The sequence below is a fragment of the Schistocerca americana genome, chromosome 4, assembly GCF_021461395.2.
Source record: "Schistocerca americana isolate TAMUIC-IGC-003095 chromosome 4, iqSchAmer2.1, whole genome shotgun sequence".
In the NCBI taxonomy this organism is placed as follows: domain Eukaryota; kingdom Metazoa; phylum Arthropoda; class Insecta; order Orthoptera; family Acrididae; genus Schistocerca; species Schistocerca americana.
The window spans coordinates 372,379,446-372,399,812 of NC_060122.1; the positions used below are offsets into that span (position 1 = coordinate 372,379,446).

Sequence of the window (20,367 nt, forward strand, 5' to 3'; positions counted from 1 at the left end):
TAACACGGAATCTGGTACACGCCGGCCTTCCTCAAACCGAGGTCATCTTTGGCGCTCCCCACCAGTGCACGAGTTTTATTCGGAGGGCAAAACGCAGTTCCGACCCGGTGTTTCTTCAAAATGCGGGCGATTTTACCCGACAGTGCGCCAGTATATGGAATAAACGCAGTGCCTACCTCCTCCCTCGTGATTTCATCCATCTCCACAGGTTGTGCTGTAGTGGCTGGGCGGAGAGCACGTTGTATATGCCACTCTGAGTACCCATTTTTTCGAAATATAGTTCTCAGATGTTCCAATTCCTGGGGTAGACTCCCTGCGTCAGAGAGTCTACCCCATTTCTCTGTGAAGGGTGGTGGCAGCTGTCTGCGTGCAAATACAGATCAGTGTGCATTGTCTTCCGATACACCCGATGACCTAGGGTGCCGTCAGCCCTTCTCTTGACCAAGACGGCAAGGAAAGGTAATGTACCCTCCGTTACGTGGACGACACGTTCGTCATCTGACCACATGGTATGGCCCCCCCTGCGGGTCCGGGGATTAGAATAGGCCCGTGGTATTCCTGCCTGTCGTAAGAGGCGACTAAAAGGGGAACATCCCCGTCACGGGGGTAGTTAGCGCCTGCGTCCGGAGACGGACGGTTCCACGACCTATCATCGTGGTCTTTTTGGTTTTCCACTTCTTGTTTCTTCCTTCCTTTTGTTGGTTCCTTTCTTTGCTATTCTCCACCTCACTGTCTTCCTTTCTCATTGCCTTTTTCTCCTTGCCATCTCATTGCCTTTTTCTCCTTGCCATCTCATTGCCTTTTTCTCCTTGCCATCTCATTGCCTTTTTCTCCTTGCCTTCTCATTGCCTTTTCTCCTTGCTTTCTCATTGCCTTTTTCTCCTTGCTTTCTCATTGCCTTCTTCTCCTTGCCTTCTCTGGTCTCCGCCTCGGCGTTTGAGACAGTCTGTCCTCTTTCTACCTCTCTTTCTTCTTTTTCCTCTTCTTCCTTCCTCCCTGTGCGTGCCTGAAGGCCGACCCACGCGTTCGCACGCGTAGCCGGTGACGGGGTAACGCGTAATTCCCCGCCCTGGGTAGACATGTAAGGCACGCGCGTACCCCCTGGTAAAGGCCAGGCCCGGGGAGGGGTGATTGCCTGAGCTGATACCTTCTGACCATGCCGATTGGTCCCTCCGTCTGTTTCTCGGGAGGTGTGACCTGAGGTGTAAACATTCACCTAAGGCGGGAGTGCCCTCTGAGAGGGTCCCCACAAGGAAGGAACGCGCCATCGGAGACGCTGGCAATCATGGGGGATTCCTCCGCAATGGATTCTACTCCATCTCTTTCGACTTCGACCCAAAAACGGAAACGTGACCAGCCAACAGTGACAAAAGTACTACCGCCTGCCCCACAGTTCCTCGTAGTTTCTCGATCTGAGGACGGAATGGATTTTTCCTCTGTCAACCCTTTCGTTATTCAGAAGGGCGTAGATGCCATAGCCGGATCTGTCAAATCTTGTACCAGGTTGCGTAACGGTACCTTATTACTAGAAACTGAGAGTGCCTTTCAGGCGCAAAAACTGCTTCGGGCCACACTCTTGTACACGTTCCCTGTCCGGGTGGAGGCCCACCGCACTTTGAATTCGTCTCGTGGTGTAGTCTATAGTAGCTCCCTCGACGGATTGACTGACGAGGAGCTTCAATCTTTCCTCGCTGAGCAGGGTGTGACGGCTGTCCATCGGGTCATGAAAAAGGTCAACAATGACCTTGTACCGACCCGGACACTTTTCTTGACCTTCGATAGTGTTAAGCTGCCATCGCGCATCAAGGCGGGCTACGAGGTTATTTCTGTTCGCCCCTATGTCCCGACACCTACGCGCTGCTACCAGTGTCAGCGTTTCAATCACACTCGACAGTCTTGCTCCAATGCGGCTAAACGTGTCACTTGTGGCAGGGATGCCCATGAGGGTGACTGTTCACCTCCGTCTCCTCGTTGTGTGAACTGTCAGGGTGACCATGCCGCATCCTCCCGCGACTGTCCTGTCTGTAAGGAAGAACGCTGTATCCAGGAAATTCGAGTCAAAGAGAAAGTGTCCACCTCGGCTGCTCGCAAGCTATTGGCTAGTAGGAAGCCCACGCTGCTCCCAGCGGGGAAATACAGCACTGTCCTCGCCTCTCCTCGGACTACCCGGGAGGTAGCAACCCAGACATGCGATCTGACCTTCAGCACCACGGTCGTCCGTTCGGCCAGTGCTAAGATCGCGCGGTCGACGTCTCCTCTTCCTCCCGTCACCCCACAGGCACCAGCCACTTCCTCAGCTTCTGCTAAGTCGAAGACCCCGAAGTCAGATGCACGGGCCTTCAAGAAGGAACCATCCCGTGCAGACTTCCTCCGTCCCTCGACCTCCCAGCCGTCTACCAGTACTTCCACCAAACGTCCTTCTAAAAAGGCGCATAGGAAGCACAGTTCTCCTTCTCCGCCGCGGCGCCTTTCTTCTCCTGCGCCACCCAGCGGTTGCCGCCCCAGGCCGTCATCCGTTTCGCCTGGCCGCACCGCTGGTAGCCGAACATCTGGCCGTTCACCGGCGGAGGAAGCTCCCCCTCCCGGCCATCCTCCCGAGATGGCCGATGACCCTATAGACCCCATGGACGATGACTGTCCGCCTCCTGATAGCGGCGGCAGTGCTCGCTCGAAGCCAGGCCCAAAGCGGCCTTCGAGGTGACCCCTTCTCTCATCTTCCTTTTCTTACGATGGCACTTATTAACTGGAATATTCGCAGCATTCGCTCCAACCGAGAGGACTTGAAGTTGCTGCTCCGCTTGCATCGTCCGCTCGTCGTAGCCCTCCAGGAAACGAAGCTACGCCCATGCGATCAAATTGCCTTGGCACACTACACCTCTGTGCGTTTTGACCTACCCCCTGTGGTAGGTATCCCAGCTCATGGAGGGGTTATGTTGCTGGTCCGGGATGATATTTACTACGATCCCATCACGTTGCACACCGGCCTGCAGGCAGTTGCCATCCGCATTACTCTCCCCACTTTTACGTTTTCCTTTTGTACCGTTTACGCTCCATCGTCATCTGCTGTTACCAGGGCAGACATGACGCAACTTATTGCTCAGCTACCTGCACCATTTTTGTTAACTGGAGACTTCAATGCCCACCATCCCCTTTGGGGCTCTCCAGCATCCTGCCCGAGGGGCTCCTTGTTAGCAGACCTTTTCAACCAGCTCAATCTTGTCTGCCTCAATACTGGCGCCCCTACTTTTCTTTCGGACACATCTCATACCTATTCCCATTTAGACCTCTCTATATGTACTCCCCAACTTGCACGCCGGTTTGAGTGGTATGCACTTGCTGATACATATTCGAGCGACCACTTCCCGTGTGTTATCCATCTCCTGCAGCGTACTCCCTCTCCGTGCTCCTGTAGTTGGACCATCTCCAAGGCAGACTGGGGGCTCTTCTCTTCCAGGGCGACCTTTCAGGATCAAACCTTTCCAAGCTGCGATCGTCAGGTCGCACACCTCACGGAAGTCATTCTCGCTGCTGCTGAATATTCCATCCCTCACTCTACTTCTTCTCCACGTCGCGTACCGGTCCCCTGGTGGACCGCAGCATGTAGGGACGCTTTACGTGCTCGTCGACGTGCTTTACGCACCTTTAAACGCCACCCTACAGTGGCGAATTGTATTAATTATAAACGATTACGTGCTCAGTGTCGTCGTATTATCAAAGAAAGCAAGAAAGCCAGCTGGGCTGCTTTCACAAGCACCTTCAACAGTTTTACTCCTTCTGTTGTCTGGGGTAGCCTGCGCCGGCTATCTGGCACTAAGGTCCACTCCCCAGTTTCTGGCTTGAAGGTCGCGAATGAAGTCCTTGTGGCCCCTGAGGCTGTCTCCAATGCCTTCGGCCGCTTTTTCGCCGAGGTTTCGAGCTCCGCCCATTACCACCCTGCCTTCCTCCCCCGCAAACAGGCAGAGGAGGCTAGGCCACCTGACTTCCGCTCCTCGAATTGTGAAAGTTATAATGCCCCAATCACCATGCGGGAACTCGAAACCGCACTTGGCCGATCACGGTCCTCCGCTCCAGGGCCTGATTCTATTCATATTCAGATGCTGAAGAACCTTTCTCCTGCGGGTAAAGGTTTTCTTCTTCGTACATACAATCGCATCTGGATTGAGGGACATGTTCCCGCATGCTGGCGCGAGTCTATCGTTGTCCCGATTCCTAAGCCGGGGAAGGACAAGCACTTGCCTTCCAGTTATCGACCTATCTCGCTTACCAGCTGTGTCTGTAAAGTGATGGAGCGAATGGTTAACTCTCGATTGGTTTGGCTGCTCGAGTCTCGACGCCTACTTACCAATGTACAATGTGGATTTCGTAGGCGCCGCTCTGCTGTTGACCATCTGGTTACCTTGTCGACCTTCATTATGAATAACTTCTTGCGGAAGCGCCCGACCGCGGCTGTGTTCTTTGATTTGGAGAAGGCTTATGACACCTGTTGGAAGGCGGGCATTCTCCGCACCATGCATACATGGGGCCTTCGCGGTCGCCTCCCTCTTTTTATTCGTTCCTTTTTACTGGATCGACAGTTTCAGGTACGTGTGGGTTCTGTCCTGTCCGACACCTTTCGCCAGGAGAATGGGGTGCCACAGGGCTCAGTTTTGAGCGTCGCTCTCTTCGCCATCGCGATCAATCCAATAATGGATTGCCTCCCAGCTGATGTATCAGGCTCCCTTTTCGTGGACGATTTTACCATCTATTGCAGCGCGCAGTGTACACATGTCCTGGAGCGCTGTCTTCAGCGTTCTCTTGACCGTCTTCACTCCTGGAGTGTCGCCAATGGCTTCCGTTTTGCTGCCGAGAAGACGGTCTGTATTAACTTCTGGCGATACAAAGAGTTTCTCCCACCGTCCTTACGACTCGGTCCCGTTGCTCTCCCAATCGTGGAGACAATCAAATTTTTAGGCCTTACCTTTGACAGGAAACTTAGCTGGTCTCCACATGCCATATTTGGCCGCCCGTTGTACCCGTTCTTTAAATGTCCTCCGTGTTCTCAGTGGTATGTCGTGGGGAGCGGATCGAACCGTCCTACTTCGTCTATATCGGTCGATCGTCCGCTCCAAGCTGGATTATGGGAGCTTCATATACTCCTCTGCACAGCCATCCATCTTACGCCGCCTCAACTCCATACAACATCGGGGTTTACGACTTGCGATCGGAGCATTTTATACCAGTCCCGTAGAGAGTCTTCATGCTGACGCTGGCGAATTGCCACTCACCTACTGGCGCGATATACTGCTTTGTCAGTATGCCTGTCGGCTACTGTCAATGCCCGACCATCCGTCTTATCGTTCCTTTTTTGACGACTCTCTTGACCGTCAATACGGGTTGTATGTCTCTGCCTTGCTACCCCCTGGAGTTCGCTTTCGTCGCCTCCTTCAACACCTTCATTTTTCACTCCCTGCAACCTTTCGAGTGGGCGAGAGCCGCACGCCACCTTGGCTCCAGGCTCAGGTCCGCGTTCACCTCGACCTCAGCTCGCTCCCAAAAGAGGTCACCCCCGGTTCGGTCTACCACTCCCGTGTTTTGGAACTTCGTTCGAAGTTCATCGACATGACTTTAATTTATACAGATGGCTCTAAGACCAATGACGGGGTCGGGTGTTCCTTTATTGTTGGGGCACAAAGTTTCCAATACCGGCTCCATGGCCATTGTTCGGTCTTCACAGCTGAGCTCTTTGCCCTCTACCAGGCTGTTCTTTACATCTGCCGCCACCGACATTCTGCTTATGTCATCTGCTCAGATTCCCTGAGCGCCATCCAGAGCCTCAGTGATCCGCACCCGGTTCACCCTTTCGTACACCGGATCCAACGCTCTCTTCAGCAGCTGGTGGACGTCGGCACGCCGGTTAGCTTTATGTGGGTTCCTGGCCATGTCGGTATCCCTGGGAACGAAGCTGCAGATGCCGCGGCCAAGGCTGCGGTCCTCCAGCCTCGGACAGCTTCTTGTTGTGTCCCTTCGTCCGATTTTAGCAGGGTCATTTGTCGGCGCGTTGTGTCGCTGTGGCATGCCGATTGGGCTGCACTTACCGACAACAAGCTTCGGGCCTTAAAACCTCTTCCTGTGGCTTGGACGTCCTTCTCACGCTCTTCTCGGCGGGAGGAGGTCGTTTTAGCAAGGTTAAGAATTGGACACCGCCGGTTCAGCCATCGCCATCTGCTGACGGCTGCGCCGGCGCCGTTCTGCCCATGTGGGCACTTGCTGACGGTTAGACACATTTTAATGTCCTGTCCAGATCTTAACACACTGCGCCTCGATCTTAACCTGCCTAATACTTTAGATGCCATTTTAGCGGATGACCCACGAGCAGCTGCTCGTGTTCTTTGTTTTATCAATTTCACAAACCTCGCTAAGGACATTTGATGATGTTTTTTAGTCCTATGCCTGTCAGTCTGTCTTTTATTGTGTTTTCCCTTTTAGTTGTTGTTGTCAACTTGTGCCTCGCGGTGCATTCTTAGAGTAGTCAGGGCGCTAATGACCACTGAAGTTGTGCGCCCGAAAACCACAAAAAAAAAAAAAACATGGTATGGATAAACTCCTTGACTTCCTTACGCATCTAAACTCCATACACCCCAACATTAAATTCACTATGGAGCCGTGCGGTCAGAGGCGCCTTGCCACGGTTCGCGCGGCTGCCCTGTCGTAGGTTCAAGTCCTCCCTCGTGTGTGTGTGTGTGTGTGTGTGTGTGTGTGTGTGTGTGTGTGTGTGTCCTAAGCATAAGTTATGGTTCAAATGCCTCTGAGCAGTATGGGACTTAACATCTCAGGTCATCAGTCCCCCAGAGCTTAGAACTACTTAAACCTAACTAACCTAAGGACATCAACACATCCATGCCCGAGGCAGGATTCGAACCTACGACCGCAGCAGTCGCGCGGTTCCGGACTGAAGCGCCTAGAACCGCTCTGCCACCGTGGCCGGTTTAGCGTAAGTTAGTTTAAGTTAGATTAAGTAGTGTATAAGCCTAGGGACCGATGACCTTAGCAGTTGTGTCCCATAGTAACTTACCACCACCAAAAGCAGTTGCAGAATCTCTGACAATATGTCATCCGTTGATCCGTATGTTATTGAAGGCATGTTTAGTGGACGCAAATATCTAAGGCTTTTGGATCAGGAACTATCGGTACTACTGCAGCATGTTGCCGTGAAACAACGTATGTGGTTTCTCCATGTCAGTTGCAAGCGCGTTACGCAATTGAAGCATAGGAGGTATTAGAATGTGTTTACATTGGTCGGTGGATCGGCAGATGTGGTCCTATTAACTGGCCCGCTAGGTCTCCGGATTTCTCCGTGTGTGGAATATTTAAAAGATAAGGTGCACCAGCAAGTGCTAAGACATGGTCGCCCGAATGGGAAACGCCTGTGCTGATATTCCCGCAGATACACTTCGGTCCTGTGGAGATAGGATCACTAAAAGTACTGAAGTTAACGGTACTGCGTTGTTACACTTACTCTAATTGGGAAAGCAGAGTAGCGTTCGCCTCGAGCCACGGCCACAGTGGCGCGTGAAGTAGCCCCCCGCTCGGTATTTCGGAGGAATAAAAGTTTGCTAATGGGGTTTCCAGTTAGAAGTCATGAAACACTGGCCTGTTCTGCCCTCGCAGTGTGAAGGTGGGGTCCCACTAGCCATTGGATATTCAAGGGCCATTGATAAGCATGTCTTGAATTACGATTGTGTACCCATTTCTATTCCTCAGATGTCACCCTCCAAGGCAAAAAATTGGAATTATGATTTTTTGATCAGATTTGTAGTTGGCGAGATAGTTAAAGGTCTTCAGTTTCAATGAACACCTTGTATATGGACATGACTATTTGCACAAGGTGCTTTGTTTTGATATATATTATTTACGATAATTCTCTTCATATGTGCAGATTTTTATCCACATGGCATTTTGGCGTGAATTTCAACGTAAACTGAACGTTTCATAACAGATTTTTAACACCTGAAGATAACAGCAAATTCTGTTGAAACCGTTTGTTTTAAATAAAGAAATATTTATGCGTTCTTGGCTGTTGAACGCTTTGAGATTTGTTTTGTGTACCTATTCTACCGGTGGTCTACGTCACTGAGGCTGCAAACACGTAGCTGCAAAGGAACATAAAATTAAGTCCATAACTGTTTTTTTCGAGGTGAACATCGATACTCTACACAGATGAAAATCATCCGTTCAGCTGCTGACGCTGTATGTCTGCAACAGGTTTCCTGTCCACGGGCGACACGGTGCTGCCCGGGAACTACGGACTGAAGGACCAGGCGATGCTGCTGCGCTGGCTCAGGCGCAACATCGGCTTCTTCGGCGGCAACCCCAAGAGCATCACGCTGCTGGGGATACACGCGGGCGGCGCCAGCGCACACTACCACATGTTCACCGAGCTCTCCTACGGTAACGACCATTACCTATAGTGTCTGTCGTAGCGCCATTATCAGTAACGCTGTGTCCACCCCGTTAACCGAGTGCAGTGGATCGGAGTGAGATTCCCGACTGGGACGGAGATTTTCTCCGCTCGGGGACTGGCTGTTTTGTACTCAACGTCATTTCATAATCGACACGCCAGTTTCCCAATGTGGCATCAGCTGAAAAGACTTGAAATTCGCGCGGCCGAACTTCCCAAGGTGGGGATTCGAGGCTATCAATGCCGCACGGTCATTTCATTTCAGTAACTGTGTGTGTGTGTGTGTGTGTGTGTTTGTTCGTGTGTGTGTGTGTTTGTTCGTGTGTGTGTGTGTTTGTTCGTGTGTGTGTGTGTTTGTTCGTGTGTGTGTGTGTTTGTTCGTGTGTGTGTGTTTGTTCGTGTGTGTGTGTTTGTTCGTGTGTGTGTGTTTGTTCGTGTGTGTGTGTTTGTTCGTGTGTGTGTGTTTGTTCGTGTGTGTGTGTTTGTTCGTGTGTGTGTGTTTGTTCGTGTGTGTGTGTTTGTTCGTGTGTGTGTGTTTGTTCGTGTGTGTGTGTTTGTTCGTGTGTGTGTGTTTGTTCGTGTGTGTGTGTTTGTTCGTGTGTGTGTGTTTGTTCGTGTGTGTGTGTTTGTTCGTGTGTGTGTGTTTGTTCGTGTGTGTGTGTGTGTTTGTTCGTGTGTGTGTGTGTGTTTGTTCGTGTGTGTGTGTGTGTTTGTTCGTGTGTGTGTGTGTGTTTGTTCGTGTGTGTGTGTGTGTGTTTGTTCGTGTGTGTGTGTGTGTGTTTGTTCGTGTGTGTGTGTGTGTGTTTGTTCGTGTGTGTGTGTGTGTGTGTTTGTTCGTGTGTGTGTGTGTGTGTGTTTGTTCGTGTGTGTGTGTGTGTGTGTTTGTTCGTGTGTGTGTGTGTGTGTGTGTTTGTTCGTGTGTGTGTGTGTGTTTGTTCGTGTGTGTGTGTGTGTTTGTTCGTGTGTGTGTGTGTGTTTGTTCGTGTGTGTGTGTGTGTGTTTGTTCGTGTGTGTGTGTGTGTGTGTGTTTGTTCGTGTGTGTGTGTGTGTGTGTGTTTGTTCGTGTGTGTGTGTGTGTGTGTGTGTTTGTTCGTGTGTGTGTGTGTGTGTGTGTGTTTGTTCGTGTGTGTGTGTGTGTGTGTGTGTTTGTTCGTGTGTGTGTGTGTGTGTGTGTGTTTGTTCGTGTGTGTGTGTGTGTGTGTTTGTTCGTGTGTGTTCGCGTGTGTGTTTGTTCGTGTGTGTTCGCGTGTGTGTTTGTTCGTGTGTGTTCGCGTGTGTGTTTGTTCGTGTGTGTTCGCGTGTGTGTTTGTTCGTGTGTGTGTGTTTGTGTGTGTGTGTGTGTGTGTGTGTGTGTGTGTGTGTGTGTGTGTGTGTGTGTGTGTGTGTGTGTGTGTGTGTGTGTGTGTGTGTGTGTGTGTGTTTGTGTATGCAATCTGCACTTTCCCCCTGCGGGTCCGGGGATTAGAATAGGCCCGAGGTATTCCTGCCTGTCGTAAGAGGCGACTAAAAGGAGTCCCTCACCCTCAAGGGGGTAGTTAGCGCCAGCGTCCGGAGACGGACGGTTCCACTACCTCTATTTGCGGTCATTTTCCTTTTTCACTTCTGGTTTCTTCCTTCCTTTGGTTGGTTCCTTTCTTTGCTCTTCTCCATCTCACTGTCTTCCTTACTCTTTCCCTTGTCTTCTTCTCCTTGCTTTCTCATTGCCTTCTTCTCCTTGCCTTCTCATTGCCTTCTCCTCCTTGCCTTCTCTGGTCTCTGCCTCGGCGTTTGAGACAGTCTGTCCTCTCTCTCCCTCTCTCTCTTCTTTTTTCTCTTCTTCCTTCCTCCCTGTGCGCGCATGAAGGCCGACCCACGCGTTCGCACGCGTAGCCGGTGACGGGGTAACGCGTAATTCCCCGCCATGGGTAGACAAGTAAGGCATGCACGTACCCCCTGGTAAAGGCCAGGCCCAGGGAGGGGTGATTGCCTGAGCTGACACCTTCTTAACATGCCGATTGGTCCCTCCGTCCGTTTCTCGGGAGGTGTGACCTGAGGTGTAAACAGTCACCTAAGGCGGGAGTGCCCTCTGAGAAGGTCCCGACAAGAAAGGAGCGCGCCATCGGAGACGCTGGCAATCATGGGGGATTCCTCCGCAATGGATTTCTCTCCATCTCTCTCGACTTCTGCCCAAAAACGGAAACTTGACCAGCCACCAGTGACAAAAGTACTACCACCTGCCCCACAGTTCCTCGTAGTTTCTCGATCTGAGGACGGAAAGGATTTTTCCCCTGTCAACCCTTTCGTTATCCAGAAGGGTGTAGATGCCATAGTCAGATCTGTCAAATCTTGTACCAGGTTGCGTAACGGTACCTTGTTACTAGAAACTGAGAGCGCCTTTCAGGCACAAAAACTGCTTCGGGCCACACTCCTGTACACGTTCCCTGTCCGGGTGGAGGCTCACCGCACTTTGAATTCGTCTCGTGGTGTGGTCTATACTCGATCACTTGACGGATTGACTGACGAGGAGATTCAGTCTTTCCTCGCTGAGCAGGGCGTGACGGCTGTCCATAGGGTCATGAAAAAGGTCAACAATGACCTTGTACTGACCCGGACACTTTTCTTGACCTTTGATAGTGTTCAGCTGCCATTGCGCATCAAAGCGGGCTACGAGGTTATTTCTGTTCGCCCCTATGTCCCGACACCTACGTGCTGCTACCAGTGTCAGCGTTTTAATCACACTCGCCAGTCTTGTTCCAATGCAGCTAAATGTGTCACTTGTGGCAGGGATGCCCATGAGTGTCCACCTCCATCTCCTCGTTGTGTGTACTGTCGGGGTGACCATGCAGCGTCCTCCCGCGACTGTCCCATCTACAAGGAAGAACGCTGTATCCAAGAAATTCGGCTCAAAGAGGAAGTGTCCACCTCGGCTGCTCGCAAGCTATTTGCTAGTAGGAAGCCCGCGCTGCTCCCAGCGGGAAAGTACAGTACTGTCCTCGCCTCTCCTCGGACTACCAGGGAGGTGGCGATGCAGACATGCGATCTGACCTTCAGCACTACGGTCGTCTGTTCGGCCAGTGCTTAGATCGCGCGGTCGACGTCTCCTCTTCCTCCCGTCACCCCTCAGACACAAGCACCTTCATCAGCTTCTGCCAAGACGAAGACCCAGAAGTCAGATGCACGGGCCTTCAAGAAGGAACCGTCCCGTGCAGACTTCCTACGACCTCGAACTCCCAGCCATCGACCAATACATCCACTAAACGACCTTCCCAGAAGGCTCATAGGAAGCACAGTTCTCCTTCTCCGCCACGGCGCATTTCTTCTCCTGTGCCACCCAGCGGTTGCTGCCCCAGGTCGTCATCCATTTCGCCTGGCCGCACCGCTGGTAGCCGAACATCTGGCCATTCACCGGCAGAGGAAGCCCTCAGCGGGGTTCGAGGTAACCCCTTCTTTCATCTTCCTTTTCTTCTCACGATGGCACTTATTCACTGGAATATTCGCAGCATTCGCTCCAACCGAGAGGACTTGAAGTTGCTGCTCCGCTTGCACCGTCCGCTCGTTGTAGCCCTCCAGGAAACGAAGCTCCGCCCATGCGATCACATTGCCTTGGCACGCTACACCTCTGTGCGTTTTGACCTACCCCCTGTGGTAGGTATTCCGGCTCATGGAGGGGTTATGTTGCTGGTCCGGGATGATATTTACTACGATCCCATCACATTGCACACCGGCCTGCAGGCAGTTGCCGTCAGAATTACCCTCCCCACTTTTACATTTTCTATTTGTACCGTTTACACTCCATCGTCGTCTGCCGTTACCAGGGCAGACATGATTCAACTTATTGCTCAGCTACCTGCACCATTTTTGTTGACTGGAGACTTCAATGCCCACCATCCCCTTTGGGGCTCTCCAGCATCCTGCCCGAGGGGCTCCCTGTTAGCAGACCTTTTCAACCAGCTCAATCTTGTCTGCCTCAATACTGGCGCCCCTACTTTTCTTTCGGACACATCTCTCACCTATTCCCATTTAGACCTCTCTATATGTACTACCCAACTTGCACGCCGGTTTGAGTGGTATGCCCTTTCCGATACATATTCGAGCGACCACTTCCCGTGTGTCATCCATCTCCTGCATCATACCCCCTCTCCGTGCTCAGCTAGTTGGAACATCTCCAAAGCCGACTGGGGGCTCTTCTCTTCCAGGGCGACCTTTCAGGATCAAACCTTCACAAGCTGCGATCGTCAGGTCGCACACCTCACGGAAGTCATTCTCACTGCTGCTGAATATTCCATCCCTCACACTACTTCTTCTCCACGTCGCGTACCGGTCTCCTGGTGGACCGCAGCATGTAGAGACGCTTTACGTGCTCGTCGACGTGCTTTACGCACCTTTAAACGCCACCCTACAGTGGCGAATTGTATCAGTTACAAACGATTACGTGCGCAGTGCCGTCGTATTATTAAAGAAAGCAAGAAAGCCAGCTGGTCTGCTTTCACAAGCACCTTCAACAGTTTTACTCCTTCTTCTGTTATCTGGGGTAGCCTGCGCCGTCTGTATGGCACTAAGGTCCACTCACCAGTTTCTGGCTTGACGGTCGCGAATGACGTCCTTGTGGCCCCTGAGGGTATCTCCAATGCCTTCGGCCGCTTTTTCGCAGAGGTTTCGAGCTCCGCTCATTACCACCCTGCCTTCCTCCCCCAAAAACAGGCTGAGGAGGCTAGGCCACCTAACTTCCGCTCCTCGAACGAATCGTGAAAGTTATAATGCCCCTTTCACCATGCGGGAACTCGAAAAATGCACTTGCCCGGTCACGGTCCTCCGCTCCAGGACCTGATTCTATTCATATTCAGATGATGAAGAACCTTTCTCCTGCGGGGAAAGGTTTCCTTCTTCGCACTTATAATCGCATCTGGATTGAGGAACATGTTCCCGCATGTTGGCGGGAGTTTATCGTTGTCCCGATTCCTAAGCCGGGGAAGGACAAGCACTTGCCTTCCAGTTATCGACCCATCTCGCTTACCAGCTGTGTCTGTAAGGTGATGGAGCGAATGGTTCACTCTCGTTTGGTTTGGCTGCTCGAATCTCGGCGCCTACTTACCAATGTACAATGTGGATTTCGTAGGCGCCGCTCTGCTGTTGACCATCTGGTTACCTTGTCAACCTTCATTATGAATAACTTCTTGCGGAAGCGCCCGACCGCGGCCGTGTTCTTTGATTTGGAGAAGGCTTACGACACCTGTTGGAGGGCGGGCATTCTCCGCACCATGCATACATGGGGCCTTCGCGGTCGCCTCCCTCTTTTTATTCGTTCCTTTTTAATGGATTGACAGTTCAGGGTACGTGTGGATTCTGTCCTGTCGGACAACTTTCGCCAGGAGAATGGGGTGCCACAGGGATCAGTTTTGAGCGTCGCTCTCTTCGCCATAGCGATCAATCCAATAATAGATTGCCTCCCGGCTGATGTATCAGGCTCCCTTTTCGTGGACGATTTTACCATCTATTGCAGCGCGCAGCGTACATGTTTCCTGGAGCGCTGTCTTCAGCGTTCTCTTGACCATCTTTACTCCTGGAGTGTCGCCAATGGCTTCCGTTTTTCTGCCGAGAAGACGGTCTGTATTAACTTCTGGCGGTACAAAGAGTTTCTCCCACCGTCCTTACGACTCGGTCCCGTTGCTCTCCCATTCGTGGAGACAACAAAATTTTTAGGTCTTGCATTTGACAGGATACTTAGCTGGTCTCCACATGCGTCTTATTTGGCTCCCCGTTGTACCCGTTCACTAAATGTCCTCCGTGTTCTCAGTGGTATGTCGTGGGGAGCGGATCGAACCGTCCTACTTCACCTACATCGGTCGATCGTCCTCTCAAAGCTGGATTATGGGAGCTTCGTATACTCCTCTGCACGACCGTCCATCTTACGCCGCCTCAGGTCCATACAACATCGGCGTGTACGTCTTGCGATCGCAGTATTTTATAGTATCCCGTCGAGAGTCTTCATGCTGAAGCCGGTGAATTGCCACTGCCCTACCGGCGCGATATACTGCTTTGTCAGTATGCCTGTCGGCTACTGTCAATGCCCGACCTCCCATCTTACCGTTCCTTTTTTGATGATTCTCTCGACTGTCAATACGGGTTGTATGTCTCTGCCCTGCTTCCCCCTGGAGTTCGCTTTCGTCGCCTCCTTCAACACAATTTTTCACTCCCTGCAACCTTTAGAGTGGGCGAGAGCCACACGCCACCTTGGCTCCAGGCTCAGGTTCGCGTTCACCTTGACCTCAGCTCGCTCCCAAAGGAGGTTACCCCCGGTTCGGTATACCGCTCACGTTTTGTCGAACTTCGTTCGAAGTTTATTAATATGACCTTCATTTATACAGATGGCTCTAAGACCAATGACGGGGTCGGGTGTTCTTTTATTGTCGGGGCACAAAGTTTCAAATACCGGCTCCATGGCCATTGTTCGGTTTTCACAGCTGAGCTCTTTGCCCTCTACCAGGCTGTTCTTTACATCTGCCGCCACCGACATTCTGCTTATGTCATCTGCTCTGATTCCCTGAGCGCAATCCAGAGCCTCAGTGATCCGTATCCGGTTCACCCTTTCGTGCACCGGATCCAACGCTCTCTTCAGCAGCTGGTGGACGACGGTTCTCCGGTTAGCTTTATGTGGGTTCCTGGCCATGTCGGTATCCCTGGGAACGAAGCTGCAGATGCTGCGACCAAGGCTGCGGTCCTCCAGCCTCGGACAGCTTCTTGTTGTGCCCCTTCATCAGATTGTAGGAGGGTCATTTGTCGGCGCATTTTATCGCTGTGGCATGCCGATTGGGCTGCACTTACGGACAACAAGCTTCGGGCCGTGAAACCTCTTCCCGCGGCTTGGACGTACTCCTCACGCCCCTCTCGGCGGGAGGAGGTAGTTTTGGCCCGGTTACGAATTGGACACTGCCGGTTCAGCCATCGCCATCTGCTGACGGCTGCGCCGGCGCCGTTCTGCCCATGTGGGCACTTGCTGACGGTCCGCCTCATTTTAACGTCCTGTCCGGATTTTACTCCACTGCGTCGTGATCTTGGCCTGCCATGTACTCTCGATGCCATTTTAGCGGATGACCCAGGAGCAGCTGTTCGCGTTCTTCGTTTTATCAAATTGACCAACCTGTCTAAGGACATTTAGTTATGCTATTTTTTTAAATCCTATGCCTGTCGATCTTTTATCGTGTTTTCCCTTTCAGATGCTGTTTTAAACTTGTGCCTCGCGGTGCATTCCTAACGTAGTCTGGGCGCTAATGACCGTTGAAGTTGTGCGCCCTAAAACCACAAAAAAAATTCTGCACTTTTTGTATTACTTTGTATTAATATTTCAGGTGAAAAGTGCTTAGACGGTAGCCAGATGTTTGTTAGATAAAATGTACACTTTTTAGATGTAGTTTCTCTTTGCTCAAACTTTCTGATATGTTAGTCCCACTTTTAAAGTGCAACTCTACACAGCTTCAAATATTGAATTGATCCAAATTTTTCCAGTCACACATTTCTGTGGCGGTGCCAGTTATGGTCAACAAAAGGGGTTGTTCCAGTAATTTGCATTTCAAATTTAAACGCAAGTGCGGAAGTTCGGGATTGTTAAACTGATAATTTATTTGTCATAGTTCTGATTATTGGCCCATCTACGGTGACGAATGGTTTACATTAGTATCACCTAAGTTACACGGTCGCTACTGTAACTCTTCCAGGAAGTTTGAATAATTATCTGCAACAAATACAGGGTGTCCAAAAGCAATGGAATGGTCAATATGCAGGTACATACACGACACTGCTGGACCTGTGGTAAGAAGAACCGTGCAATGTTCCTTCGAACAAGTTTGTATGTCCGAAGGAACAGGCACTACGGCGGCTACAGCCGTTATAAAACACATGAAATGTATTTGCACTTGCGAATGCGAACTACCATCAGCTGTACAACTGAATGAAAATGGAAAATTTGTGCTAGACTGGGACTCGAAACCGGATTTCCCGCTCTGTGTGCGGCCACCTTATGCCCTTTGTCTATATTTGCACGACTCACGGGCAGACCCAAACTTGTCGTCGTTCCTGCGTCACAACCTGTACCAGTACACGCATTTAATTATCCTGGACATATTAATTGAAAGTCCGAATTAACACTGTATCGTACTTCTTGACAACACAGGAACTTCAATATCGTATGTATCCGCCGATACCGGGCTTTCGCTGGCTCTCTTGGCTTTGTTTTATTATTCGCGTAACAACTAATATAGGAGATAAAATATGTTGCTACGAAAAGAGCCCCGAAACACTTTTTAGGGATACTGTGCTGTGACTTTCTTTAGGTCATTAATTTTCAACAAAACAAATTATATTACGTTCTTATTGTTCTGGGTCTGGCTTTCTATTAAAGGAACATTTTTTCGTTACTATAACTAGCCATAAAGTTCAACATATCTTCCTTACTTTACAGTTATTGAAAAGGTTACTGAAAATTATTTCGTTATCAGTACTGATGTTACAGTACGCAATGTTTGTTCAACATCAAAATTTTGCAGTGGATTTTTGTTAACATTAAGACACCAATAAGTACCACGACTAACACGAGAACATGAGACTATTATCAAAGAAAAAGATGTTTTTACTATAATGTTTGCCAGACCAGAACTACACACAGCAAGATTTCTTCTATTTTATGAAGGTAAACTATCTTTTTGCACTGTTAATAATACATTATCGGCAGTCCGCGTCAACCTGTAAAACACATCATAAAATCTGCTGCTCTGCTCTGCAATTCCGTAAGCTGAAAGAAATAATTTTAGTTCACTATTACCTGTCCGCTTCTTTGCGGTATGATTGGTTTCATTTAATGCAGTTTGAATGCGCCGCGGCAGCGGCTCGTTCGTTCGTAGCGCAGCTCTGCACCACGAATAATATTTAAATACCGTAACTGAAAATGTCTTAAAAGGATGGGATAAAATACCAGGCAGGCTTATTACAAATCATAATGCAAGTTTTCACTAAGTAACTCTATTCAAAACATTTAAACAGATTAAATTATTACACACCTTTACAATGAGTACGTAATGGCATACGTCTCTCAATCTTGACAAAAGAACGCTACGCAAGCGTACAATATAACGTCACAGGCTCTTCATACTCACGTAACTCCAAGAAGACGACAGAGAAATTAATGTTCGGTCACTACTATTTATACTTGTCACATATTCTCATCTTTGTTTGATATATAATAAGTATCTTCTGTGGCGGTTTCAGTACTCCCAGACACAGATATTATCTTTAAAAAAAAATCAGTACATAATTCTAGACAAGAACAAAACATTACACATAATGCTTTCTCTTTATTACATAAACTTCACACAATCGTTGTCCACGCAATTACAGTCATCCAGATCAGTTATTCTTTCCTCTTTTTTTTTTTACCACGTGTGTTTTGCTAAGATACGTTACAACTGCAATGTCGTATTTAATCGCCGATAGCGCGCAGCGACTATCAATTAAAAGTCGTCCTCTGTAGGGGAATTACATAACCTGTGTAAGAGAACAGGTTGTGACGCAGTAACGGCATGTGGAAGTCTGGGTCTGCTCGTGAGTGGTGCACATAGGCAAAGTAGTTTAGGGTACCGCTCGCGTAATGCGGCAAGTCCGGGTTCATCTCGGCACGGCACAAATTTTCGTTGTCATTCTCTTGCACAGCTGATGATTCTAGTTAGGGATATGACAGGAATTGTCACTGGAAGTGCCGGCCGCTGTGACCGAGCCGTTCTAGGCGCTTCAGTCCAGAACCGCCCTGCTGCTACGGTCGCAGGCTCGAATCCTGCCTCGGGCATGGGTGTGTGTGATGTCCTTAGGTTAGTTAGGTTTAAGTAGTTCTAAGTCTGGGGGACTGATGACCTGAGATGTTAAGTCGCATAGTGCTTAGAGCCATTTGAACCATCACTGGAAGTAAAGAAGTCAAATAAACATGAGCTCTAAAATGAGCACATTAAGAGCTATGAACACTTCTTCAGTAGAAGAGGCGTGTCTCACAGTAGCGAAGATGTAAAAGTGCCCATAGCTCTTAAGATCAGCACTTTAGAAAACATGCTCACTGAACGTTTTTTGCTTCGAATGATCGTTCCTGTCATATCCTTGAATGCTGGCCATTCCTGCTCGGGGACATTGCTATTACATCTGAAAATAGTCTGTCTTCAATATGTCTCAAAAGCACACAATGCAAAGGTGCAGCAATGCAATAGCTATCAATTCACTCAAGCTCTAGGACTAATAGACCAATGTTTAAGATTAGATGATTCCGTAACATTAGAATATTCTATAACAGAGCCGACGAATATTCATTACAACTAGGAAATACACATGTTACCGACATAAACCACTGTTACCGTCCAGTAAGTACAGCAAAAGTCTAAATATATGAGTTACAAATACCAGTCGGTTCTAACTAAAATGTATATGAAATGTTATGGGACTTAACTGCTAAGGTCATCAGTCCCTAAGCTTACAGACTACTTAAACTAAATTATCCTAAGGACAAACACGCGCGCACGCGCGCCCGAGGGAGGACTCGAACCTCCACCGGGACCAGCCGCACAGTCCATGACTGCAGCGCCTCAGACCGCTCGGCTAATCCCGCGTGGAACCAGTCAGTTCTACATTTGATCGAAAATGCGTTGTTCGTCCAGTGCAGCCAAGCAAATGGAGAAAGAGTAGTTCTAATAGCCTTCCTTCCTGCTCCACAGAATGATGGTTCCGTGTGGCTATTCGGGCTGTTTCTGTTTCTTGTAGCAGTTCCCTCCTACTTTTATTTAATATCTAATAACCTCTTCGAAGCAAATGGAGATCTGCATACGTGAAATTTGCACTATGGTTCCGTCCTATCATCTTTGAGGCGGTCATTTTAATTTAACTTCAAGTTACGCTTAGATTCAGAAACGTAGTTCCTTTAAAGAGTGGTAGTTGTCTGGCACTGCTTCAGCGACGGCCTCCGCGCCATTTCTGCTCTTACAAAGGGACGTCACCGCCTTCACCTTAACTGGTTCTAACGGCTACGCCAGCACGCTTTCACCTGACACGGCCAAACTGTGAATGCCCTGCCCCCCCCCCCCAATAGAATAAAATCGCAACCTCCTACTTACGTGCCATACTTACGGCATAGGTACGCCACAAAACTTCAGAAGGCACTTAACAGCGACATACAGGGAACCATGGACGTAGCGTGTATATAAAATTGAAGGCGTTTGTTAGCATACGTATTGACTTACTTAAATTTAAAAGTGGGTTTAACGAAGTGCGTTCATTAGTAGGACTATACTGCGAAGAATAAAAACATGTTTTATCTTTTTAGTCAGACCCCGTGGTCTAGGGGTAGCGTCTTTGATTCATAATCAAAACGTCTTCGGTCCCGGGTTCGATCCCCGCCACTGCCTAAATTTTGATAAATAATCAGCATTGGCGGCCGAAGACTTCCGGCATAAGAAGTCAGCCTCATTCTGCCAACGGCCTTGTCAAAGAGGGCGGAGGAACGGATAGAGGTTCAGGGCACTCTCTTGTCCTAGGGGTGGGAAATTGCCCCTAAAGGCGGAAGAATCAGCAATGATCAACGACATGAGGATGCAGAAGGCAATGGAAACCACTGCATTAAAGACACGTAACGTGTGTCCACAGGACATGTGGCCTGTATTTGAAGAAGTGTCATGATGATCTCTCCATTGGCAAAAGATCCGGAATAGTCCCCCATTCGGATTTCCGGGAGGGGACTGCCAAGGGGGAGGTTACCATGAGAAAAAAATTGAATAATCAACGAAAGGATAACGTTCTAAGAGTCGGGGCGTGGAATGTCAAACTTGAACGTGGTAGGGAAACTAGAAAATCTGAAAGGGAAATGCAAAGGCTCAATCTAGATATAGTAGGGGTCAGTGAAGTGAAGTGGAAGGAAGACAAGGATTTCT

General features: G+C 49.6%; 1 protein-coding gene across 1 annotated transcript in view; it reads left to right on the plus strand.

The window, feature by feature from the left end:
• The window catches only part of LOC124613890 (venom carboxylesterase-6-like), a 163,667-nt gene that overhangs the window by 65,963 nt on the left and 77,337 nt on the right, over window positions 1–20,367 (plus strand). Inside the window, exon 4 of the mRNA XM_047142628.1 lies at window positions 8,242–8,427. Coding sequence (XP_046998584.1) covers window positions 8,242–8,427 — 186 coding nt within the window. The remainder of the gene's footprint in view (window positions 1–8,241; window positions 8,428–20,367) is intronic.